Source organism: Peromyscus maniculatus, chromosome X (assembly GCF_049852395.1).
Source record: "Peromyscus maniculatus bairdii isolate BWxNUB_F1_BW_parent chromosome X, HU_Pman_BW_mat_3.1, whole genome shotgun sequence".
Lineage (NCBI taxonomy): Eukaryota > Metazoa > Chordata > Mammalia > Rodentia > Cricetidae > Peromyscus > Peromyscus maniculatus.
Window position 1 is genome coordinate 32,067,311 of NC_134875.1, and position 26,985 is coordinate 32,094,295.

The 26,985-nt window shown below is 35.5% G+C and overlaps 1 protein-coding gene across 1 annotated transcript in view; it reads right to left on the reverse strand.

Annotated features, from left to right (window-relative positions):
- Sh2d1a (SH2 domain containing 1A) overlaps nucleotides 1-26,985 on the reverse strand; it is a 27,096-nt gene continuing 111 nt past the window's right edge. The window contains exons 1-4 of the mRNA XM_006981548.4: nucleotides 26,851-26,985; nucleotides 8,237-8,300; nucleotides 2,935-3,067; nucleotides 1-1,958 (exon numbers count right to left, since the gene is read on the reverse strand). The exon at nucleotides 26,851-26,985 is cut by the window's right edge and continues 111 nt beyond it. Of these exons, the coding sequence (XP_006981610.1) occupies nucleotides 1,921-1,958; nucleotides 2,935-3,067; nucleotides 8,237-8,300; nucleotides 26,851-26,985 (370 nt within the window). The 3' untranslated portion in view covers nucleotides 1-1,920. The remainder of the gene's footprint in view (nucleotides 1,959-2,934; nucleotides 3,068-8,236; nucleotides 8,301-26,850) is intronic.

The window sequence follows — 26,985 nt, forward strand, 5'->3', positions numbered from 1 at the left end:
GGAGGGGAGGGTGGATGTGGGGACAGGGAAATGGGTGGGGATGAGGATACATGATGTGAAATCCACAAAGAGTCAATAAAGTTTGAAGAATTAAATAAAAAACATGCATTGAAATCTAAATTCAAACTAAAGAACTTTTAAATATTTTTAGGGACTGAGGGTGTCATTTGGTTGGTAGAGTGCTTATCTAGTACACAGAAAGCCCTGGGTAAAAACCATTGTGCTGCAGAAGTCATGTTGGTGGCTCCTGACTCTAATACAAGCCTTCAGGAGGTGGAGACAGAAGGATCAGAACTTCAAGGTTATCCTCAGCTACACAACAAGCTGGAGATCAGCCTGGACTACATGACACCCTATCTAAAAAAAAAAGTAAACATATGTGTTTTGTTTTATCTTGAAAGTAGGCTTTTTAATTTACTTAAAGTTAGTGATGCTGTCATTTCAACAAATAGCGAGCTGCCCAAAATGCATTGCCGTCACCATACTCCATCTTTGCATGCTCAAAGCATCCACGTTAAATGTTAAGTACACACAAAGTAGCGCTGTCTGTCAGCAGCTCACTCATTATTAACCAAGCTCACAACAACACGAGACTTCTAATGTATTAGTATGGACCAGAGTATTTGTGCTGATTTATCGTACCACTAAGTACAAATCTACCTACATATTGGGAACTCCACTTATATATTTATCAACTTTTATAGTCATTGTTGTCTCTAAAATTCTTTTTATTGTTATTACTGTTACTGTTTTCCTGTCCAAATGTACACTGAACTGCCTGAAGGCAAGAAACAGGTGTTTTTACTTCTCTGCCCTAATATGTTGGTTGAGTGAATGAATTCTGTGAGCCCTGAAGCAACCTGGCATGCTATCAATCACAAAAGCCATGAAAATACAAATGTGAGAAGAAAACACTGCCCACAATCCAACTCTGACTTAGGTTTCAATGACTCAGAATTGCTGAAAATTAATGAAACCACAAGCCTTTGTAGGGTTCCCTAATTACAAATCAGTTGATCATGAGATGCAGCTACTGAAGGTTCCCTTCCAAATAAATTTCTGCGTGTAGTAAAAACAACTAGGGCAGCAATACATGAAAATAAAAATCTATCTCATTTCATCATTTCATCGAATCTCTAACATAATCTCAAAACCTGTAGCATCAAATACAATAAACTTACAGAGCCTATTTGAAATCATAGGCTTGTAAACTGGTTTGGCCTCTGGGTTTTGTTTAGATTTTGAAGCAGTGTGTCCTGTAGCCAAATGATATTAAGCTCTTGATCGCCCTGCCCCAACCTCTCAAGTGTTGGAATGAAAAGTATGCACTACCACACCCCACTGGTCCAAAGATTTAACTGTCTTGACAGAAAAACTCTAGGCAAGAAGGTCGATTTCAAATTTCAACAAATATGCTTTTCTCTTTATCTAGTACTTCTTTTCATACACAACTTCATAAATCCCAAAGAAGCCTAAGGCACCACAATTACTTGAGATCTGTACACCAACCTTCCTACCATGAAATCAAGCAAGACACTTGAAAATCAGTAGCTATCAAATACTTTACAGAAATGCTGCTTTTGACAAAAAAAAAAAAAATGAAGATTATTTTTATTTACATGTGGCAAGAATTGACATTAATCTTTTGTAAGGTCTTCACTGTGCTTTAAACTGTTTCCTATTTGTAAATACAGGAAGTAAAAATACTCTAAGGGATTCTGTTTCCCAATCCTCACTTTAAAGCACTTGTTATCTACAACGTCTGCTTTCAGCTTTGACGTGGGCGAGATGCTCCTATTACAGGACTAGAGTGGTGGTTAAAAGGCATTTGCAGTTCACTGAACTGTATTATCTACAATATACAAGACTTGGCATGTACTTAAATTATTGAAAATAACGGACAGGGTGTGTTATTCTTCTTCATGGTGCTTTCAGGCAGACATCAGAATCACTTCTCCCTAAAGAAAAAGATTAGCAAAAGTCAAGAGAAATTCATACAGTATTAAAATGATAGTTTAACTCAAATTTATAATATTCGACCAATGCTATGCTTCATGCAGCTATTATTTAAAATGCCACCATAAAGAATAGGACAGGAAGGAAAGTTGGATGCTTCCTAAATTGGAGGTCTATTTACATTTCTATGTCAAAGGCTAACTGTTCATTAATTTAATTCATATTTGAGTCTAATTATCAATTTATGTCTGAGCCTGGTTCCCTGTCTACCAAATTATAAAAACTCATTTTATCATACATACTAAGTGTATCAATAAAGGTACATTTTCTCACTCAAAACAAAATATTCACCTGACTTGATAAAAGAACAATGGATAGAGTCATCAATTGGTTAGTGGACACTCTTCAGCTCAATACATTCACTAATAATAGCTTTGCTCAAGAGAATCATGAATGCCAGTAAAACAAGCAAGAGTGCTAATCTCATTTCCTTTGCTACTGTAAAATTTCATTCATCCAAACATCATCAGTTCAGAAATCAGAAGCACAGGAACTAGGCTAACATTAGCCTTTCTGTGCCAGAAGGGAAAAGAAGGTTGTTTAGTAAGCAAAAGTGAACGAACAGCCCACGTGCTCCCTGAACTGTCTCATCTTTCAAATCATATGTGCATAGATTACTGAAGTAAAATGATACTTACTGTCTCCAAAAGGGACTAGGAAGAATAAGATGGAAATAAAGAGATTAAAATATCTTGGCCTCATAGACTTTCTATGGCTTTGCAGTTTTATTAAAAGTATATATTAAAGTATATTATGGCCCCTTCGCATAGTTTACTCTCATCTGATTTGCTGGCTACTTCCCTGTTGAATTTTTCTTGTGAGTCTTCCTGCTTGTTTTGTGGTTATGAATAGGTTGACCCCCTAACTCTAAACTTCCCAACTATTTCAAAACTGAGCAGGAAGCCACACTTGTGGTACCTTGTGTACTCCTAGCCGAGGACTTCTCAACTGGATACTGCAGAGGTATTACAATGCCTTGATCTGGCTTCTGAAATGCTGAAATGAGATTTTTTATTTTCCGGAAAAATCTTTTATGTACCCCAGGTGCTGTCTGGAAAATAAAAGACCAAAAAAAATTTATTTGCCTCATAATGCTAAAAGAAAAAAAAAGACCTATAAGATGTGAGAGGATGCTTAGAGAGGTAACATTTGTGTAACTTGCTCAAATATTTGAAAACATACGGAAGAATAGAAAACAACATCCAGAAGAGCTTACTTTGCTTGGCTGAATTTCCCTGCAAGAGGAGCTAATGAGCTGTCATTGCAGTTCTCCCAAGGGTAGTACTAGTTTATGCAAGCTCTTGCTCACAGTCCTGCCCTTCCTGACTGCTACCCATCATACATCCCAAACCTCTAAGGGTGTACAGGCCATTACCCACAATAAATTCAACAACAGAGGGGATGCAATTAAACATAAAAAAAAGTAGATATCCTACAGATCATTAATAAAAAGCCCGCAGAACCAAAACAAAAACAACCAACAACCTGTCCCACGCCATCATTTTACAATATAAAATACTACACAGAAAAATTAAAAAGTGACTGTTAGGATACATACAACTGCATGGCTGGCTGATGCTTACACGCTTTTACCCCGTAATACAATACTGACTCATCCTTCATGTTAGTTTTGTGTTCTTTTCCCAAGCTATTCTCACGGTCAGCACTGCACCATGACAAGGTTTTCTATGGCATGAAAATGAAAGACTATAGAAGGTTATCTTTATTTATATATTTGTTAGTTTTTAAAGAGATTGCATTTGCAGGTGGCTGTTAAGAATGTCTTCTTTTCCTGACATCTGTGCTCTCACGAAGACACTGCCTGAAATCAACATTCCCCACAAAGCTTATGAGCCATGCTTTAGGCAGCAGCTCAAAACTGTCATTTTACATAAAATAAAATAGTATTGTTACGAGCAATTGAACAATGACTAGTTTTGTTTCTTTCTTTTTATTTTTTTTAGGAAGTTGTTTTTCAGCTATTCCATCTGGAAGATTTTTGAGATGAGAACTGCTTGGTTTTTAGCATTTAATGAGAAAACATGAAGGCCTGCACACAGACTTCTGTCAACTATACTTTAAACTCTAGATAACAGGCTATCCAAAGTTACTCTTGGTCATTGCCTACTTTGGAGTAGGTAGTTTTCCTGTACAAACACTATAGATGTTCTCTTTAGCTGTAAATTAGTGTCCACCTGTACAGTTTCAACAGATAGACAGCTTTCCTGCCCATTTCTATCCTTGTGATCAGAAGACGTCCTAAATTTCTGTTGCTGCCTTATCTAAAAATAGCATAGCCATTCTCGTAGAAACCCAGATAGCTCTTTGGCTCCAAGACAGACTCTGCAAATTACAAAGGCGTGCAATGGGTACAAAATACCTCCTTAGTTCTTCCTTAGGGCATTTTTTGATTTTTCAAAACACTTTCCTATCTCTTGCCTTCACTATTTCCTCGTGGATTGGTAGATATTCTTTCAGTTATTCTCATTTCACAGATACAAACATATAACCTAATCATCTGGCATGATGTAAACTAATAAGGAGGTGTGAGGTCACATATGCAATCAGAAGCAGAATTGTCTGCATTCTTTTCAGATTAGGACTATACCAAGAGGTTTCAAGTGATGCTGAAGTCGCCAGCCAGAGGAGAAACCGCATATTTCCCCAGAGGGGAATCATTTCAAATCACACTTCATTTAGGCTAGTTCTTGTGGCTTATAAAAGCATTTTCAACATAGGCGTTATTTCTATGGGGGCTGATAATTAACACTTGATTATTCATGCTGACAAAGAGGACAAATATCACTGGACATATAGAAGCAATTGGAACTTGAGATGCAGCATTTCTTTAGCAAATGACTCACCTAATTTATAATGCTTTGCTTAGGCTAATAAGTAATTTGCTAAGGATTTCCTGGTGACCAACTACCCAGAAAAGCCCAAAGGCACAGAAATTGGCAGAGAGAGAGCAGTACACTTTTGACAATGCACTGCTAACAATCTATACATTAATAAATGATAATCAACAACTCATCATAACTTTAGCCTCCAAGGACTAAGTTAATATCCCCAGTAGTGCTCTACCGAAAATGAAAAAGATACATATTTGTCTTTCATAATTCAATAGATTCAAGGTTCAATTTAATATCACATCTTAAAACATACCTTATACTTACCTAGGGACACAGGATAGAATGTTCCTGACATGACCTTTTCTTATAGTGTGGCAAACTAAAATAGTTTTCCTGAAAGTAGTACAAATGCCACTTACCCATTCTGGAAAGACATTTATCACACACCAAAGGAGAATTACTGCCACTATCCTGTCAGTGAATTCAGTTCCTGTTCAAATTTGTGTATTTCTCACACTGCCACCTCTTAGCTATCCATGGAAATATGTTTTGACTCACAGCTGATCTTCAATACACTCTGGAGAAATTTCTTCAAGCCAGCTGGTATGAGCTCTGAGAATTATTCACTAGTTTAATATTCACCTTAACAAGAAGGCAAATTTTGTAGACAGAACAAAATGCAATATGCACTTCATGAAACAAAGATGTTTTTACCTCTTTCCCATTTGGGGATAATCCATGCCAATCTTCTGCTCTCAAGGTGTAAATAATTACAATATTATTATAGAAGGAGGGTCAAATCAGACAATAGGATAAGGGATATTTATGTTCAACAAACACTCTCCTTCTTAAAATGATTACAAATATGTAACGATGTGATATGATGTTATACGTGAAATGGAAGAACACAAATTATAAAACGCGTCTAAGACTCCATATCACATCCCTTCCTCCCAAGGCTCAGGGATCATTGAGGAAGGGAGGTGAAAATGGTGTAAAGTGATAGATAATTGCAAGAAAACAGTGTCTTCCATACACAGCAGGACAGCTTCACATATGAACTCATGGTGGTTATGACAGCATGCACAAGACCTGTGCAAGCCCAAACCAGATCATATCCCAGCATGAAGAGAGGAGGTGGGCATAAAGTCCCGCTCCTAGGCAAGGAGCTATTGGCAATTGATAGCTACCAGGAGAAGAAGAGCCAGCTTTCTTTAAAAGAATAGCCCCTGGTAAATCGATCATGCTTCTGTGGAAGGCCACACATCCAAGAATATTTGGGCAGACTAAATTGAGTTGAGAGATTTAGCAAAACAAAGAGTACACAAAATTGGGTGGATAGGGAGGGAGGAATGGATTTTGGAGGAACTGGAGGACAACGGTAAATATGATCAAAACATGTTGCACAAAATTCTCAAGGAACTAATTTTTTAAATCACAAGAATATCACAGATTCTTTCCATAAAAGTATTTTTAGTGCTCAACTGAAGGGTATTTCTTGAGGGAAAAGGATTATTTGTGGCCAATCCATACACAAACTCACATATATCAGCTACACATAACTATTCTTCATGATAAATCAAATTGCTCGTTTATTTTTAGCGATAGATCTTTTTTTAAAAAGAAAGATAGTTTTGATTAGAAATGATACTGATTTTTCCTTATATAGTATCACAGTATTAATTATCTGGACATAAAGTAACAATGTTACCAGAGAGGGATATAGTATCGTATAGAGGAACATAATCAAAGAACATTATATATCAGTCTTATAAAACACATTACTATGTTCAGTGAATATATGGCAATTAAAAAAATAAAATTAGTTAGGGATATTGCTCAGTGCTATAGCACTTGCCTGGTAGGCATGAGACTCTGGGTTTCATCCCTAATCCTATTTTTTTAAAAAAAAAAACTAAATTATAAAATTAACCTATTAATAAGATAACAAGGTCTTTGAATATATTCTAATTCATTTCCACAAATTAAATGCTTGTAGTTTGTATTTTTCTTTTTACTGATAAATTTGTAAGACATTTAAAATTTTTGTCTAGACTTTATAATGTCATAAATGCACAGATTAATTAAGCTACTAATAAAAGTTGAATTAATATCTATGCTTCCCAAAGATCATAGTGAAGTACTTCCACTATCAGAATGGACTATTATAAAGTCAGAAACTAACTAAAGCATATGAGTTTAAAAACTACATTTGTGGAATCATTAAGTGATTCATAAGATGGGCTATTCTATGCTACCTCCTATTATGCCTTGTAGAAAGATTTCCCTCATTTCTTGAACTGGCACAGTGGCACTCAAATATTTTCAAAGCCACAAGAAACCTTCATTCTGAATAAATCTTATTCCAACTCTCCATTCATAAGGAAAACTAAAGAGTACTTCACAACTGAAGTGAGATAGGTACCCAGAAAAAATCCACTCACATCTTCCTCTCCTGCAACCCCCTTTCCAGGGAGACCTAAGATAGAGGATAATTGTAATTTGGAAAACAAATCCCTTTAAAATACTGCAATAGCAGGTAGGAATTTGTTGTGCATATGTTTATGAAATTCTCAAAGAATATTTTTATTAAATAAAAACTGCAATGTTCTCTCTTCTCTATCCCCACTACCCAGAGGCCACCAACATGGCTCTTTCAAGAGTCTTGCTGATGCACACAGAGCAGCATCAATTTCCTGGATGCTTGGAAATGCCTCTGTCTTGGTAACTTAGCACTGGACTATATATAATCATATTGTTGAGCAGTTTTCAGTAGTTCACATTTTTGAATGTTCACTTTATGCTAGACTCTGCACCTAAAAGCTTCTTTACTTGCATTATCTTATGCCCCTTGAAATGAGTCCTCTGAGAAAATGTTTGTAGGCTCATTTTACAAATTGCTTCAATCAAAAGTAACTATAGGAAGAACCACATGGAGTCTGGATGCATTGGACATGGCCCAGGATCTCGTGCTGCACTTTAATTGCCTGTTATATCTCCTAAAGGCTACTAGTGACTAGTAGAAAATAGAATACCCAGTTTGTTTGTTTTTATCCACAACAGCACCAATGTACACATAAGTATTATTCAGTATATGCATTCTAAAAGTTCGTAAAGGCACTGTAAGTAAATTAGACATGATTCTTCAGATTTCTTCATTCTCTAAAGTAATCCCTTTCCGCACAGGTCTGGAACCAAAATTTTCTAAAGGCTTCTAAATGAACCACCAACGAATATGGAATTGAGCGTTCGTGATTTAAATATGACTAATATTTTGGTAATATATGATATAACTTCTCTTTTATATACAAACCTAAATTTCATGCACTTTGTTGGTACCCAAAGAAGCAAAAATAAATGAGATGTACCTCAGCACTCCAAGAACCTGTTTCTGTCTGCGACACTCGATATGTATAGATGTAACCTTGATACCTGTAAAAGAGTACATTTCCATTACTAATAGTTTCCAGAAGAACAATGGATGTTATAAACTTGAACTTACTTTTACCTATAAAAGTTACATATACTGGATGTAAATGGACAGCTTCCTGGCAGTCACAGGAAGCAAAGCCATTGGATTTCTTTTGCTTGCTTTTTATTTCAACCCAATCAAAGTTCCCCATGATTATTTTTTGTTAATTGTATGCATTAATACACTTAAAGATTTGTCTAGTAGAGAGACTTGACAAAAAGAAATTATAGACCTCCTGTCACTGACAAAAAAACCATCAATTATGAAACACCTTTAACCAACAGAGTCTTACTCCTTTTTAAATGTACATAGTCTTATGTTAAAACTGGTTGACAGAAATAACACCCAATTAAATTAACAGTAATACTGATAGTATTAATTATTAAAGTAATGTAAGTATATCATGCTATGAAATATAATTATTCTTGTGATATTACTGTTATAATAAATAGTAATATTCTATTACTCTACAACACTGCAATTTAGTAGTAATGGTAACTGAATTTTAAAAAGGAGTATGAATGTTATCCAGCCTTTGAAATAATTAATTCTTTTATTTTCAGCAATATAAATGGAACTAGAGAACAGGATGTTAAATAATTCAAGCAAAGCAAAACAAAAAGTATATATTTTCCCTTATATGAAGAAGTCAAAATGTTGACCTCAAAAAAGTAAAGAATAGAACAGTGGTTACCATGTGGCTAGAGAGATGGGTGAAAAGTAAAAATACTTATTTGTTGTAGAATATTAGTTAAACATGTGTTACATTTGTTTATTCTGTGGAACATTTGTTTAATGATGCAAAGATGTGTTGTATTCTTTCATGTTGCACTTGTTTAACTCTGTGAAGCTGTGTTACTTTGCCTGCCTAAAACACCTGATTTGTCTAATAAAGAGCTGAATGGCCAATAGCTAGGCAGGAGAAAGGATAGGCAGGGCTGGCAGGCAGAGAGAATAAATAGAAGGAGAAATCTTGGAAGAGAAGGTTGAGGAGCAAATGGAAAAAGAGAGAGGACACCAGGGGCCAGCCACCCAGCTACACAGCAAACCACAGAGTAAGAAGTAATAGAGAAAGATAAAAGCCCAGAGGCAAAAGATAAACAGGATAATTTAAGAAAAGCTGGCTAGAAATAAGACAAGCTAAGGCCAGGCATTCATAAAAAAGAATAAGCTTCTATGTTATTTATTTGGCAGCTGGGTGGCAGGTCCCCCAAAGAGTAAAGAGCCAAAAAAGTTTTTTTTAAAAAAACATTTTAGCACCCATCATAGAGCTCTCGAATATCCCTAGGAAAAAGCTGGGGGAAAAAAATGATATGGCTCCTTTAAGAAACTCTGCCTTACAGCAGAGCACTTAAACAGCCTTTTTCATGCTAAATAGAAACAAAAACAATACCTAAGTAAAAAATTCCTGCCACAGTTCAAGGCACTGGCATTCCATAGCTGGAAGGTTGAATGCAATTCCTGGTCAAAGGCATCTCCAAGTAGGCCATGAGCTTTAGGCTGGGCTCTCATGAACCTAGAAGTCAGTGGAGCAAGCCAATAGAGCCATGCAGAGGACCCAGCTGTAGCTTAGCAGTTTAGTTTGTTCACATGGTCAAAAAAGAGTAGAGATATACAGTTAAAAGAGGTCCAGATGGAAACAAAAACTCTAAACAGGTTCTAGTATGTTTTACAATGGAAGAAGTTTAAGAAAGAAAAGAAAATGAGTATACACAGCCATAGAAATAAATAATAGTTTAAAAATAATAAAATAAAGTCTTTAAAGAGAAAGCAAAAGTAATATAAATGAAAAAAGTCATGTAAGATGGGAAATACACAAGGAGTTTGGACCCTATGTGGTATTGTGTTGATTTTAAATTTTTTGATTGCTGATAAGCAAAGGAGAGCTTTTAAGAGACCTGGAATTGAAAGAGGGATTGTTTAAGTAAACAACCCTATATACTTTAGGAATGCATTAACTTTAAAATGAAAGTTTAAAAAATGTATTTGTAAAATGGAATTTAAAAGATGTATTGCTTTGGAGAAGAGGTTTTGCTTTTGCTCCCACAGGAACAACAGGAAACAGTCTAGAGAAAACAATGCCCATATTCATGAGAGTTGAGGTAGGTGGTCTTTGGTTATTTGGTGAGTTATAAATGTTTATTATCATTTAGGGGAATATAGGATAAAAAGAACTATTAAACTCAGATATTTTGCATTGGCATGGATTTTTGGTATATTGATGCAAATTTAAAGTTATTTTTGTTATACTGTATATATGTTTCTACTCTTGTTTGGGTATTATGCTTATGCAGCTCATTTTAAAATGCAAGTATAATTAAGAAATGAGGTTAGTAGTTAGTTTATAATAATCAAACTTGTAGTCACATTAGGTATGTTTTCAAGGTTAAATAGATATATTTATACAGTATGCTGTATAAACTGGACATGCAGGACACACGGGAAAATGACTACTGAACTTCACCAAAACAAGTCAGGACAATTCTTCAAATTTCCTGCTTCACTGAAAAGTCTGCCAGAGACTAAGCCTGTAGGCTGAAGATGGATGCCCCAGTGTTGCAGAGGAACTTTGGGTGACTGTCCAGGGAGCCAGATGTCTCTGTTGTTAGATAATATTATTTCCTTCTGGTGTCTTTGATAGAGTTTAAGACTAAATAATTGGAGTTACAGTTTTCCTTAGTTACTACAGAAAGAAAACTAGGTATAAAGCTTTGGAATCACTAAGATAGGGTAGATAATGGAGTATTTTCTCTAAATTTGCCATACACAAATGGACTGAATGTTGCAAATGTAATCATTATTAGATAACTGTTTTTATTATATATATAGTATTACTATGTTAAAGTTAAAACCTTTCATTTTTATTTAGACAAAAAGGAGAACTTATTACTCTTGCAGAGGACTCAGCACCCACATGATAGTTCACAACCATCTGCAACTCCACTTCCAGGGTATCTGATGCCCCTTTTTTTTCCACTATGAATACCAAGAAAGTGCATGGTACACATACATGCATGCAGGCAAAATACTCACACATAAAATAAGATGAATAATTTAATAAAAAAAATTAAAAGAATGGTTGTTAGCAGATTCTGGGAAGTGTAGAGGATTAGGATTGTTCATTGAAATGGGATGCTTATGGACAGGAGGAGTCAATTGTAATGTTCTACATGACAATGGGCTAATATGGTTAACAGCTATAATTGTGTATCTCAAAATTGCTAGTGAGGAGGATTCAGAGCATTACCAACACAAAGAAGTGATAAACATATGAGGCGATTAAAATGGCAATTACCCTAATCTGATCATTAAACATTGTATACATGTGCTGAAATATCACACCATATGCCATAACTATGGACAATTATACGTAAATTAAAATTATAAAATTAATGAAAGAAAAAATAGCTAATAATTCAATGTAGTTTGTCCTTTCAAATGTGGTAAATACTGTCCCCATTACTTGAATCATTGATATTGTGTGCCTGTTTAGATGAATTTTACTCTATAACAAGGCTTTTAAATGTGGTATTTTTCTGTTTAGCTACCATAACAATACCATAGACGGAATGTCTTAAACAAAAAGAGGATAGTTCTTACATTTCTGGAAGCTAACTCCAAGGGCAAGGTACAAGCAGCAAAGGTTTTATTCTTAGGTCTTGACTCATGAGTACCAGAAAAGTTCTCTCTTGAATTGTTGTTAAGCCATCAGTCATATTAGATTTGGCTCTACTTATTTTTATTTACTTATTTATTTGAAACAAGCTTTATATAACCCCAAGCTAGTTTGGAACCTATGATCATCCTGCTTCAACTTCCTGAGGTTAAGGATTATAGGCACGCATCACCACACATGAATGCAGACCCCTCTTTTATGACATAATTTAACCTTACTTACACTCTAGAGATCTTATATGCAAATATAGTCATATTGGGGATAAGATTTAAACTTATTTGGGGGGCACACAGTCCAGACAACACCATTCTATTACTGGACCCTAATGTTTTTGCATTATAGGTAAGCTGAAATTTTCTGCATTTTTAACTTATTCTTCATTCAATTCATTTCTCTCCTTTTGTGTTTTACTATAAGCAATGTTGAATAATCAAGCCATTCCTTCAAATCTTAGCTTAGAAATCTCCAGAGTTGGGTTAGAGGTGGAGACACAGCTTTGTGGCAGATTGCTTGCCTAGCAAGGGTCAAGTCATCAACATTATAACAGAAAAAGGAAAGGAAAAAAAGATTGTAATGTTTCTTGTTTGTATATGTTTTCAGGGATGACCAATTGATATTGGATAACCAACTGTTGTGCTCTTCCCTGCAGAAGATAATTTCTCTCACTTATTATACAGAATAAGCAGGTTGTATATATGTATTTAAGGATATAAATTTATATATTTATGTATATATATGTAACAACAATCAATGGGAAAAGGCTATAAATTAGAAAGAGAGCAAGAAGGAGTGTAAGGGAAGGTTTGGAGGAAAGAAAAGGGGGAAAGGTGTAATTATAATGTAATTTCTAAAAATAAAAAATATTTTTGAAAGAGGTATAAACTAGATAACTACTTTCATTGTTCACAGATTCTGTCTTCCACAAAACCATAATATAGCTTAGTCGGGGGTTCTTTGCTATTTAGAACAATGATCATATTTCTTCCAGCTGCCAATAACTTTCTCCTCATTTCCCATCTGATACTTCACATGAATGATCTTTAACATCCATAATTTTTTATTTTTTATTTTGATTATAATATAATTACATCATTTATCCCCTTCTTTTCCTAATTGCAGCCCCCCATAGACCCCTCCTTACTCTCTTTCAAATTCATGGCCTCTTTTTTCATTAATTGTTATTGCAAACATATATGTATATATAGTCTGTTCAGTTCATATAAGGTCACTTTTATGTATGTTTTCAGGGCTGACCACTTGGTATTAGATAATGAATTAGTGTGATCTTCCCTGTGGAAGACTATTTCTCCTATTCTGAGCATTCCTTATTTGCCTACAGTTCTTTGTGTAATTTTACCAACATTTTCTTCATGACAATATGGAGAGCAAGGATAATATAAACCTCAAAATTTCTTCACTTTCTCCCCATTACCCAGTTCCAAAGTATTTTCACAGGTTTTTTTTAAACTATGTTACAGCAGCACCTGACTTCTCAGTCTGTGTCTTAGTTTACTAAGGTTATAACAACATGCCACAATTGGTGGTTTAAAGAGCAGACATTTGTTTCTCACAATTTTACAGGCTGAGTCCAAGTTCAAGATGCCACCATTGCAAATTTCATTCTGAGGCCTCTTTTCTTGGCTTATAGGCAACCACCTTCATTGTGCTTACATGGCCTTTTGTTTGTACATGTGTCCTTCCTCTTCTTATAGAGTACCAAATCTATCAGATTATTGCTGAAGGATGTCTTTCTATATGCTGTGAATATATGTTATTCCCTTGGTTAATAAATAAGTTGCTTTGGCCTATGGCAAGGCAGCTCAGAGGCAGACGGGAAATCCAAGAGACAAACAGGAAAGAGAAAGGTGGAGTGGGGGAGAGGACAGACTACCATCCTGGGAGCAACATGTAATGGAATGCAGGTAAAGCCATGGAACACATGGCGATACATAGATTAATAGTTATGGGTCAAGTTAAACTATAAGATCTAGCTAGCAAAAGGCCTGTCATGGGCCAGACCTTTTGTAAATAATATTAAGCCTCTGAGTGATTATTTTATAAGCAGCTGCAGGACCAAGGGGCCGGGTGGGGCCAGAGGAATTCAGGACCGTGGGGCCACCAGGCAGGACCTGAGAAAACTTACAGCTACAGATTATGGTTCCATCCTTATGACCTCATTTAATTTTAAATGCTTCCTTAGGCCCTATTGCCAAATAGAAACACATTAAGGTAAGGGTTTTAATATATGAATTTTAGAGATACAATTTTACTTCATAGTGCATGAACTCTATCCTTTGGACACTTCAAAACTTCTATTATTTTTATATGATAAAATTAATTTTATAAATGAGGAAACTGAAATGTTGAGGAATAAAATAAACAAAGCAGACCAAAGATCAAGCAGTAAAATGTTACTTGGATTATGTTTATTTGATTCTCACACTGTAATGGATATAGATTTATTATACTTCAGTGTTCATAATAATAATAATTTGCTTAATAAACTTGTAAAATGTGTGATCAACTAAATTTATTTAACTAGCATATAAAAAATGAAGTAATACATATTCAGTTATTTTGGTATTTTAATTCATATATGTATTGTTTAAATCAGGACAAATGTATTTATCCAAACATTTGTCATTTCTTTGTGATATAAACATAGAATCCTGCCTAGTTTTTTTTAGTGTACAATCCATTATTATTATCTACCATCATCCAATTGTGTATAAGCAAATCAGAAATTCTTGTTCCTACTTTATTATGTTCGTTATTTTTTTTGTCAATTTGATACAAGCTAGAGTCCTGACTATCAGCCTGGCCTGTAGTCAAGTCTGTGTGGGCATTTTCTTGATTAATGATTGATGTGGGAAGGCCTAGCCAGTGCAGGTGCTGCTACCCCAGTACAGGTTATTTAAGAAAGCAAGCTGAGCAAGTCATGGGGAACAAGCTAGTGAGCAGTATTCCTGCATGGTTTCTGCTTCAGTTCCTGCCTCCCTCTGCTCTGATCACTTGTCCTGACTTCCCTCAATGATGAACTTTAAGCTGAAGATGAAATAAATTCTTTCCTTCACAAACTGCTTTTGATCATTGTGTCTATCACAGCAACAGAAAGCAAACTAGAACAATTAGAGCATACTGATTATTCATTCCCTATCCTATACCCCTCCTACTTTCCCTAGCCACAGGCAACCCCATACTACTCTCAATCTCCATGGGAACAATTTATTTATACTCCACACATGAATGAAAATGTACATGTCTTTCTGTGTCTATCTTATTTCGTTTAACAAAATGATTTCTAGTTATATATACATTTTGCAAAGGACAGGATTTCATTCCCTTTATGGTTGAACAGAATTCCATTCTGTTTACATCTCCATTTTCTTTATTCATTCCTCAATTGATGAATTCTCATGTTATTTCCATTTCTTGGCTATTGTAAGTGGTGTTGAAATGAATCTGAGAGTTCATATATCTCTTCAATATACTGATTTCATTTTCTTTGAATATATTCAGGAGTGGATAACTGAATAATGTGGTAGTTCTAGTTTTTTGAGGATCTTCTATACTGTTTTCCATAACAATTATCCTAATTTACATTTCTCTAAATAGTGTGCAATATTTCTCCTTTCCCACATCATTAGCATTGCTATCTTTGCTTTCTTTGATAATAGCTTTTATTATTCACTTATTTATTTTTACTGGACTGATGGAATAATCTTGTGATTTTGAGTTTTATTTCCCTGTAGATCAGTATACTGAATATTTTTTCATGACTTTCTTTTTATAAAGATGTTTTTTTAATTTTATGTGTTTGATTATTGTGCATGCATGTGTCTGTGGACTGTGTGTGTACAATGCCAGAAGATGCCAGAAGAGAGCATTGGCTCCCCTGGAACTGGAGTTACAGACAGTTGTGAGCCACCATGTGGGTGCTGGGAACCAAGCCCAGCTCCTCTACAAAAACAGCCAGTGCTCTTAACCACTTATCTCTCCAACCTCTCATAATTTTCTTAATATTTTCTTAAGAGAAAAGTAAGGTTGTGGTGATATATTGTTTGTAATCTAAGAAATAAAGGTTGCCTGAAGATCAGAGGGCAGAACAAGCCACTAGATTAAACATAGAGGCCATGCAGTGGTGGTGGCACACACCTTTAATCCTAGCACTTGGGAGGCAGAGGCAGAGATCCATCTGGATTTTACTGAGTTCAAGGCCGCCCTGGGCTACATGAGATTAATTCAGTCTAAAAGAGAAACAGAGCCAGGCAGTGGTGGCACACACCTTTAATTTCAGCACTTGGGATCACACACCTTTAATCCCAGCACTAGGAAGGTTGAGACAGGAAGTGATATGGCTGGGCAGAGAGAGGAACATAAGTTGGGAGGAGACAGAAACTCTCACTTTTTCAGAGTGAGGAGTCGGTGAGCTATGAGGTAAGCTGTGGCTTGCTCTGCTTCTCTGATCTTTTAACTTTCACTCTGATATCTGGCTCCAGGTTTTTATTAAGACCAATTAGGATTCATGCAACATAAGGTAATTTTATGCTGAATTTTCAAACAAATTTTAAATTTGGATATAAATAAATCATCATAGTCTCATTTACTATATTTACTGTTGCTGTTCCTAGGCACAGGATTAGGTCAATAGGAATCCTTGATTAGGAAACATACTAAAGTCTGTTTAAATCACTGCGTTTAAACTTAAAAGAGCTGATGATACTAAATTCTTACAAAGAGAGGGCTATGCTTAGTTCATTGGCCACATTTGGCATTAAGTCCCTTTAGAATTAAAAAGTCTTTAAATATTTGAATTAAATTGTTACACCTTTAATCAATACCCATCAGTACTAATTACCTAATGAAGTACAAAAGACATTTAAAACACTCTAATCGGGTTCATTTGACTTGGGAAATTGAACAAAGGGTCAATTTAAATGTTGGTAAGATCACAAAACAAATGTTTTATTTTTGTAATGTAGCTTTTCCAGAATATTTGATTCATATATAAAAATAGCTTACAATGTGCTTACACATAATAAAAATATAATATACATACTTCACTGTTAAGATCATATTTTTAAGTAATTTAAATCTACCTTAAAGCACACCAGTTTCAGTAAGTGCTCTACAGGGAACAAGACAAGAACTTTGATTTCTGTGTTTCACCATGGGAACTTGAAACATGGGCTTTAAGAGACTTTCTTGAAGCCACCCAGCAAAATGGAGATGGGGAAGGGCCCTGAGTTCTATTTTTCCCTCTGGAAAGCAATTAATGAGAATGATTCACAGTCAATTTAAGGGTGCTGTGGAAATAACAGTGTTTCAAATCTCAACAATAGAGCTGGGAGATAACTCACTTGGCAAAGTGCTTGCCTGCAGGCAGGAAGACCCGAGTTCAATCCCATCAAGCCCCGCATGATGCCATGCACTTGTAGTCCCAGCATTGGAGAGGCAGACATAAGCTCACTGGCCAGCTAGCCTACTCAGATTGGTGAACTCCAGAAAAGTGAGAATCCCTGTCTCAAAAAGTCAAGATGGGCAACTCCTGAGGAATGGCACCAGAAATTGTCCTCTAGCTTCTATACAGGTGCCCACATACCTGTAAGCAATTATTCACAAACACATACACACATATACATATGTACACACAAAAATAAAAAAACAAATCTCAATAGATTAAGCAAAATGGTAAGCAACCTGTTTTCCAGAATCTAAACAATGGACTTCAAAATATACAATGAATGTATCTCCTTACCATCATTCAGCTTCATTTAGTCAAAATAAATGAGTATGTTTTGAAAATTGTTTCCTAACGAATGTGATCTTATCTCACTTTCGGTTAAGCAGCAGGAACCTGAGTACCACTTCAAAAGCTCTTACCTTCTTCAGTCTCCAAACAAGCTGGTGTCAATGGCACATCCATTTTCTCATGATTAAGGTATCTAATATTAACAATCTCCCCCACCCCAAGTCCTTGAATTCTGAATGAACAAACTTTATCTCTTCTCAAATGAATCAACTATGTGATCTGCTTTTCAGTCATAGAACTTACTAATCAGTGATCCTCTGCAGATGACTCTCATAAGAATGTGCCATGGGTGGGAAAACCCTAGAGCAGAACAACTCAAATTGCATTCTTAAGGTCCCAACATTGTGAGCCACCTGATATGGGTACTGGGAACCAAACTCAGATCCTCTGGAAGAGCAGCACTGCTTTTAACGAATGAGGCAGCTCCCTAGCCATGGAATATGATTTTTGTAAAAGGAATATATATGCTCTGTCTGTAGAAAATCACTGCTATAGGAAAAAGTGTACATCTTTTACCAAATAATCTCATTTATCTTCATGCACTCCAGGCAAATAAGTCAAAAGAAAAAGGCAAGTAAGTTTTTAATTGTATATAAAGTAAAATTAAGCTAACTACCCCCAAACAAGTAACAATTACTCAAAATAATGGAATAGATTTTACATATATCCTCAAAAATTTCTACGATTAAAGTAGAAATAAGCCAGGCAGTGATGGTACTTTAATCCCAGCACTCAGGAGGCAGAGGCAGGCAGACCTCTGAGTTTGAGGCCAACCTGTTCTACAGAATGAGTTCCAGGACAGCCAGGGCTACTCAGAGAAACCCTGTCTCAAAAAAAAAAAAAAAGCAAAAATAAAAATTACGCCAAAATAAAACAATTCTTCACAGACAGGGAAATAATCAATAGAGTTAGGATCATACCTGCTGAATGGGAAAAGCAATTGCAAACCTTCAACCTAATAAGTATTGGTACCCAGAATACCTAAGATTTGAAAAAACTCAGTAAGAAAATAAATTGATTGAAAATTGGCAAAGGACCTGAACAGATTTTTTACAAAAATAATACATACAAAATGGCCAACAAATGTATGAAAAACTTTTTCAACATCATTAATCATTGGAGAAATGGAAATTGAAATCACACCTGTTCAAGTAGCTCTTACTAAAATGATGAAAGATAAGTATTGTGAGAACACTTGTACACTGTTGGTGGGCATGTAAATTAGTAGAGTGATTATGGAAAACAGGAAGGAGGTTCCTCAAAAAGTAAGAATAAAAAAGTATTGCATGACTCAGCAGTAGGATGACTGGGTGTATATCGAAATGAACCCGCATGAAACCAAGAGTCTGCACTCTCATGTTAAATGTAGCACTATTTGTACACTATTTGTAGTGTAAAGGATGAGGAATCAACATTAGAGGGCAAGAATGGATGAAGAAAATATGATCTACACCCCCAGGCTCTGTCCCTTCTATGAGGAATCTAGATTTTAAACCAAACAAACATGAAAATAGAAAATAAACTAGTTGAGGAAAGGAAGGAGACTAGAAGGAGAGGAGACAAGAAAGGGTGATGGGGGAAATATGATCAAAATATACTATATATGTAAGAAAACATCATAACAAACCCATCATTGTGCACTAATTATGATATTCATTAATTATAAATGATTGAAAAAACAAAATCTGAAATATACATACAATGGAATACAATTCAACCTTAATAAAAAAAATGTTAGTATCTATTTTTGACGACAGCAATGAGCCTGGAGGCCAAACATTATGTTGCGTGAAATAACCAGGGCACAAAAAAGACAAATAATGCAAGATCTCACATGTAGAATCTGAAAATATTGACTTCACAGAAGCAGAGAATGTTGCAGCTTTGTAAATCACAAAGAAAGGAAAAAACGTAATTCATTTTTAAAACTTGCTACACGCTTCTGACGTCCTCTATGAATATATACAAATCAAGAAATGGATCGATTTCCATTTTTTGAGACAGGGTTTCTCTGTGTAGCTTTGGAGCCTTTCCTAGAATTCACTCTGTAGACCAGGCTGGCCTCGAACTCACAGAGATCCGCCTGGCTCTGCCTCCCGGGATTAAAGGTGTGCGCCACCACCCCCCGGCGAAACGAATCAATTTTCACTTCTTTCTCCAATTGAGATGCTTTTTGGAAATGATGACAAGCTCAGCATTTAGAATTTAAAACAGAGGAGTGTTTTAAATTGTTGCTGTTAATTTCTTTTCATAAGTAACACACACAAAGTGTGTTTTTAGTCATTACCGATACTAAAATTTGTCTTTACTTCATCTAAAGCTGTCCTCCATGCCTCTAGAATTTTTTTAATTTTATGTGCGTTGGTGTTTTGCCTGCATGTATGTCTGTGTGAGGGTGTCGGGTCCCCTGGAACTGGAGATACACACTTGTTGCTGTGCTGCCATATGAATACTGGGAATTGAACCCGGGTCCTCTGGAAGAGCAGCCAGTGCTCTTAACCACTGAACCATCTCTCCAGCCACTGTACCCTAAGCCTTTAAAAGGTGTTCAGACTAGCAATGGGCAAGTACAAAGCCACTCAGCTTATTTTTTTTCTTTTCTTGATGAGTATGTATGGTGGACAGAACTTCGCTTCAAATCAACAAAACCACATTAACTTTCTTTATGCCAATTAAAAGACTTCTCAAAAGAAAAGGTGTAAGCATAATGCTCTACATAACATTTAAAACACAATTATGCAACAGATTTTGAGGTCCATTGATACTTTTTTCAGGCTGGTCTGGAACTCATTGTATGGGCCAGACTGACCTCAAACTCATGGTGATCCTCCTGACTCACTTCCCAAGTGCTGGGGTTATAAGCAGGAGTCATCATGCCTGCTGTAGCTACATTTTTAACAAATATTTTCTATCTGTAGTAACTGTCCTTTGTATACAAAGTCTTCATTATTAAACCTTTGTTTTCCTTCAAGAGGTTTTGGAACTTTCTGTTGTCCAAATTTCATTCTTTTGGAGTGGATATAAATTTCCAATACAATCTAAAGTCATTCAGTACCAAGACTAATGATAATGATGGTAACTATGTGATGATCCTATTCTTACCACCATCACCATTGTTAACCCAGGGCAAAAGAAAGTTTCAGAAACTTGACCAATGTAAAATTACTAGATAAGAGGCAGAGTTGACTGTGTACTCAGAGGGTCTTGCAAGAAGATATTCACTCTTAATCCCCATTGTGTGGTGCATTTCTGAGATTAGTGGAAATGAATTAACAGTTCGATCTTAAAGTATAATTCTTAACAAAAGGGATGAGTCTGTTAGGACCCAGGGCTAGAAGTGTCTGCTGAAGGAGAGGATAGGAGAGGTAGCTGAAGGGAAACCAGCTGAGGAGAGTCAAGAGGGGGCGAGGGAGTGGGTTTACAGGTTAACACAGACTTCCTCTATGTTCAAACTAAATGGCAGCTGCAGACTAACCTTGAAGCTTCAATTTTACATTGTTAACCAGAGTCAAATTTTAACATATTTGTCTGTGAACTGCCCATTTTGTAGTTGATGTGTAACAAATATTACTCGGATGGCTTTTGGGCTCATTGCCCTATTAGTAAATTCTACATGGAAAATCCAAAATCATTTTAGTGGCCCAAGTTATTATGAAGATATGACACACCCAGTAGAATCTCAAAAGCAGATATCTAGGTGAGCAATATGGCTCAGTGTGTAAAGACGCTTGCTGCAAAGCCTAAGACCCAGATGCTATAAGGAGAGAATCATCTTCAGCAAGCTGTCATCTGACTTACACTGTAGCAAGCATGTACTCACACGCAAACATAACACACACACACACACACACACACACACACACACACACACACAAATAAATAAGTAAATGAATGAGAAATCTAAAATTATGTAAACCTAAGTATGGTTTCTCATTCAATTTTATAATCTTAACTTTATTGCCATACTCTTCTTTGCTACACTGTTCCGAAGGACTCCGTATCTACTATTAGAGATATTTACTCATCAATTTTCATTTCTGCTCTATTCACAAGAGCTAGGAAACAGAAAGAGCCTAGACATCCATCAACTGATGAATGGATAATAAAAGTGTGATATGTTTACCAATGGAATGATATTCAGCTATTGATAAAAATGAAATTTGCAGGTAAATAGATGGAGCTGGATATAGCCCTTCTGAGTGAGCTAACCCAGACCCAGAAAGACAAACATCACAAGTTTTCTCCCATTTGTGATTGTTAGCTTTGAATCTTGAGATAAGTGTGTTTCATTTCGAATATCGATACAGGTCAGGGAATTACTAAAAGACCATGGGTGGCAACTTTCAAGGGAAGAGACACAGAATACACAGGTATAAATAATCAAAAGGGAATACTGGAACAGGAAAGGTTAAATTGGAGTAACGGTGGGAAGGCAGAGTAGAAGACAAGAAGGGATAAATAACACTAAAGACCACCCAAAAAAGTCATGTGTAAACCTACTAATGTAGATAATTCTTAAAATATATACCTATACACATATATAAAAAGAGTTAAAATGGAGTTACTCTATAACAGAGCAATAACTAGACGTCATATATTACCAAATGAAATGCCTAATATTAGGAATGAATTGTGTCTTTTTGAGTTGTTGGCTAGTGAGCCCCCATAGACCACCAGACGTTACAGGCTAGTGACAATGCTCTTGGCTACCCTTCAGAACTTAACAGTAAGACCCTATTACTGACAACACCACATACTTGAAGAATAAAACATGGAGAAGTTAAGCTGGTACAAACCTGGAAGCTTCATCTCTATGGGCTAGCTCATAGTGCTGGAAAGGAATATGCACACTACCAGAGGAGAAAAGTAATCATCAGTTTCATCCCTTGAAAAAGGACAAAAAGATAACTCTTTCATCAAAAGACATATGTGAAAAATTACATCAGGATGTGTCTGTAAGACTAAAGAACTATAAATGTGTTTCTTCTTCCAAATCTTTCAGCAGAGAAGTATAAAGTCAGCTATGTAATTGTGGAAATGTGCTATTTTTCAAGCTTATTTTTAAAATATTTTAATTAGTTTTCCTCTCATGAGGTAATCCCAGGGGATGATGAGGTATTACCTAGTACCTCTCTATATTAGAGTGAAAATGAAACATTGTGAGGTTATAATACGTACTTCAATGAAAAAAACTTGAGATACCTTGAAAATGGAAGAGAATAAAATCTTATACCATATCTTTGAAAAGAGTCAATTCTTTAAAGATGACAATTTCTCCTTAATTTATTACTGATACTAATTTAATCCAATTTAACAGAATAATTTTATATTTCATCATAGATAACCAGTAGATGAAACTACCTAATAACTTTCTAATATGTTTGGAAATCATAATATACTGATTTGATTAAGATAAGCACAAATAGATCAACTGAACCAAATAGTCCAGAAACAATAACAAGATTATAAATAGTCAGTTCTTTAGTACTTGGTAAAGTGGCCTAACAAATGAAGAATGGAAATTCAGTTTAGTAAACTATGTTGGACAACTGATAACCACCTGGAAACAAATCAAATTACATCTTTTATGCACGTAAAACTCAAATGAAATGAAAGGATAGAATAAAAATTAATAAAACCACATATTTAAAACAAAACAGTGAAATTTTATGTGTCTCTAGAGGAGAAAAGATTTTCTAAGCTGGGAAGCAAAGAGAAAAATCAAACATGAAGAAGCTGAGTGATACATTTCAGTACTAAAAATATGAAATAGCAAACATCAAACTGAGAAAGGACATCTGCAACATAACGTATTTGTGCATGTATGTGTATGCATGTATGAAAAGCAGTAATATCTAAATCATAGAAGTATGCAAATAATCAGTTCATGTATAGGGAAAAATAGTTTAACAACCACATCAAAAACACTCAGTGCCATTAATAAAATCTAAAATATAAAAAATTGAGTGCAAATATAATAAAAATTAGACATCAAATTTCAAAGAAAATTATTTTTAACAAGAATACTCATTGCAAAGGACAATTATACACATAAGCTAGAATACACATTTATGGTAATCATTTATATGTAGAATTTATAATTTAAAACTATTGAATGATTCAGGTGTCAAGGCTGGTGTAAATGTATGAAGCTGTCAAAAAAACAAAATTAGTTAATAAGAAATAAAATGAGAGATTGGTCAAGAAAAATATGGTTCATTTACAACTTAGCTGAATGAAAACACAGCCCTTAAAAATAATGTCTTGAATTTATTAGTGAAAATATTATATATGGATCAGCTTTTATTTCATACTACATGGAAATTACAGCAAAATTTAATAAAAGATGTACATATTCAAAATGAATACATCTTATTAAAATATAAAAGAATTTTTACTTAATAGTAGTTGCCTTTAAGTCATAAGATTATAGATGATTTTTCCTTTGATTCCATTATCTATGTTTTCAAATTTTATATCACAAATAAGTGTAAAAGACTATTTTTACAGATTGTTTTAATTCTAATTTTATTTAGAGAAAATGATTGGAAGATAATCTTCAGATTATAAATGAAGAGCAACGATTCTATAAGTGGAAAACTTTTACAATGTTTGAAACATTCTATTTCCTAAAACCTAACAGGAGAAAAGGTCCTGTCTCAGAGCCACAACTGGGATTTACTTTGGGAAAGAGGAATGTATTGTCTGAAAGTACAATTTGAAGCATGCAATAAAAATAAACTGAAGTTCAAGCAAACCTTCTTGGTTATTGGGAATAAATAATACATAGAATAAAATGGCACCGAGTAAACTACAATTATTATATTGCATATATGATTCTATTTCTTTCTACTCTGTATCATACAAATCAGTATTTTGAATTAACAGTGCATCATTTGTTCCAAAATAACGTTTTGCAAGTACCACGTAGTTCCAGTAAGAGAGAATGTAATGTTTACGTGTATCAAAAGGGACACTCAGCTCCACAATAATTGAAGAATTGATCAAAGGCAAAGCATCTTGTCTTTTCCCCTCACAGTAATCTGGTCATAACTCCAAAAACCTTTATGACAGGAGGAGAATTCTCTACTTGTCTCTTTTCATGGAGAAATTAGTCAACAACAACAAAAACCTTACATTCATGCAGCATTCACCTTTAGTGACAACTAAAATTATGAGAATTTCCTTGCATGGTTCTGACCATCTGCCTAAAAAACTAAGGATTCCTCTCTTCAAGATTTTACTTAGAGCAAACTTTTTTTAAAAAATTAAAAAAAACATATTTCTGTTTTTCATATATGGAAGATGAAGTCCCCAAAGAATTTGAGTGACTCCCTAGAGCCCATACCCTGGCCTCTTGTCAGCCCAAGGCTCTTTGTAGTAAAGAGTACAATATGCCTTAACAGTTCATTCATTTAATTTCAGATTGTTTGCTGAGTGCCTAGTATGTACCAGGATAATTTTCTGGTCCGAGAGAAAATATTTGTTCCTTCATGAAGATATATTTGTGGTAGAACCCATGTATAAGTAAACAAGCTAATAGAAAGTTTAAAGCTCCTTGAATAACAACACAGAGAGGTCCCTTACATTTGTTAGAATGATCAAGGGATGTATATTGAACAGAAGGTATAAAATCCTAAGTGGGGAGCAGGTATGGTAACCTGCAGGAACGAAGTAGAAGTCTTAGGTATACTGTCTCCGGCTCCCTCTCCCCTATACAGGCTTCATTTGAACCTTCCTTTTCCCCTTTAGGTTAAGGAGCATGCTACTTAACCCACTACTAACCCAAAGCAGCTCATTTCACTTACCTTCCTCCATCTTTTGACAAGAAAAAAAAAAGCCTAAGGATCCTCGTTGGCTTTCCTCACCCTTCCTGGGGTTCCACTTGGGAACTTAAAGGTCCAAGCCCAGGGTTAGATGTCTAGTTCAGTGGAAAAGCCATTTTCGAGCATATACAAAATCGTGGGTGCTGTCCCCAACACTGAAAAATTATTTTTCCATATATTTAACTTTAAGCATTTATGATAAATGCATTTAGCATGATCTGAAAACTGCCACAAATAAGGCTTGCCATTTTTAGAAATCAATGTACAATGACAGTCCTCCCTCACCATCCTCAATTTAATCTTTATTTTCTGACCCAGAAAGTACTTCAAATTTTTGTAGTGTATCATTATGTCCAGAACTCACCACAAAGCATTTTTCTTTGTTTTGTTTTTATGTGGGCTCTACTGTGCTAGAGTGATGATTTTGTGAGGTGTTGTTGTTTTTTTTTTTTTTAATCCTGCTTACGGTAATTCTTCTGTAGAAATGTCTCCATGAGTACTGAAATAATTTGTCCAAAAAGAGAATAACAATAAACTGAAGTCAATAGCTTACTGAACATTTGCTCGGTGTCAAGCCCAGTGCTCACTTGTTTTTAAAAGCATGGAGGTATTTAATCTTCATGGTCCCTTGGAATATGAATCCCATTTAATACATGAGAAAACTCAAGGGCTAAGATATTGATTTGCTGAGATTACAAGCTTAGAGTCTGACTATGGTAGGACTCGATCTCATATCTACTTGGCCGGGAAGGCAGGGAGCCGAGATGCAGCTGCACCTAGTTCAAAATGGAGCAAGAGGCTGGCAACAGTCTAGGCAAAGAGCAAATGGAATCGTTACAATGGTGTTTTCTTTCTGTACTCTTTAAAACCATTGTCAGCCCGATCTTTTATCAGACATCCCACGTTTTTTAACTCCTGGTCTCTCTTATAAAGGAAGATAACTCAGCAACTCCAGAAAATCCTCACTCTAGTACAATAGAGGCTGCCACAAATGCACTGGAGAGCCCCAGTAGATTAAATCCCCAATAAGCAACCTATACCCAAGTACTACCCACAACAGCCCTGGGCTGACTGGAGAAGCCTGTGTCTCTGACAACCTTTACTAAAAGCTGTAACCCCCAGCCCCTCCTTCCAGGCCTCCCCAGCAAGGTCAGGACACATGTGCTACCAAGCTCCCACTACCACAATGTACTCACAAAACACACAGGCAGTACACGCCAGGAACACTCTCGCTGTCTCTTAGCAGATAGCTTCCATCCAGCCCGGTAGCGAGCAAGAGCTTCTCCCCTGTCTCCCTGCTGATTTTGCCATGGTACACAGTCACTGCTTCC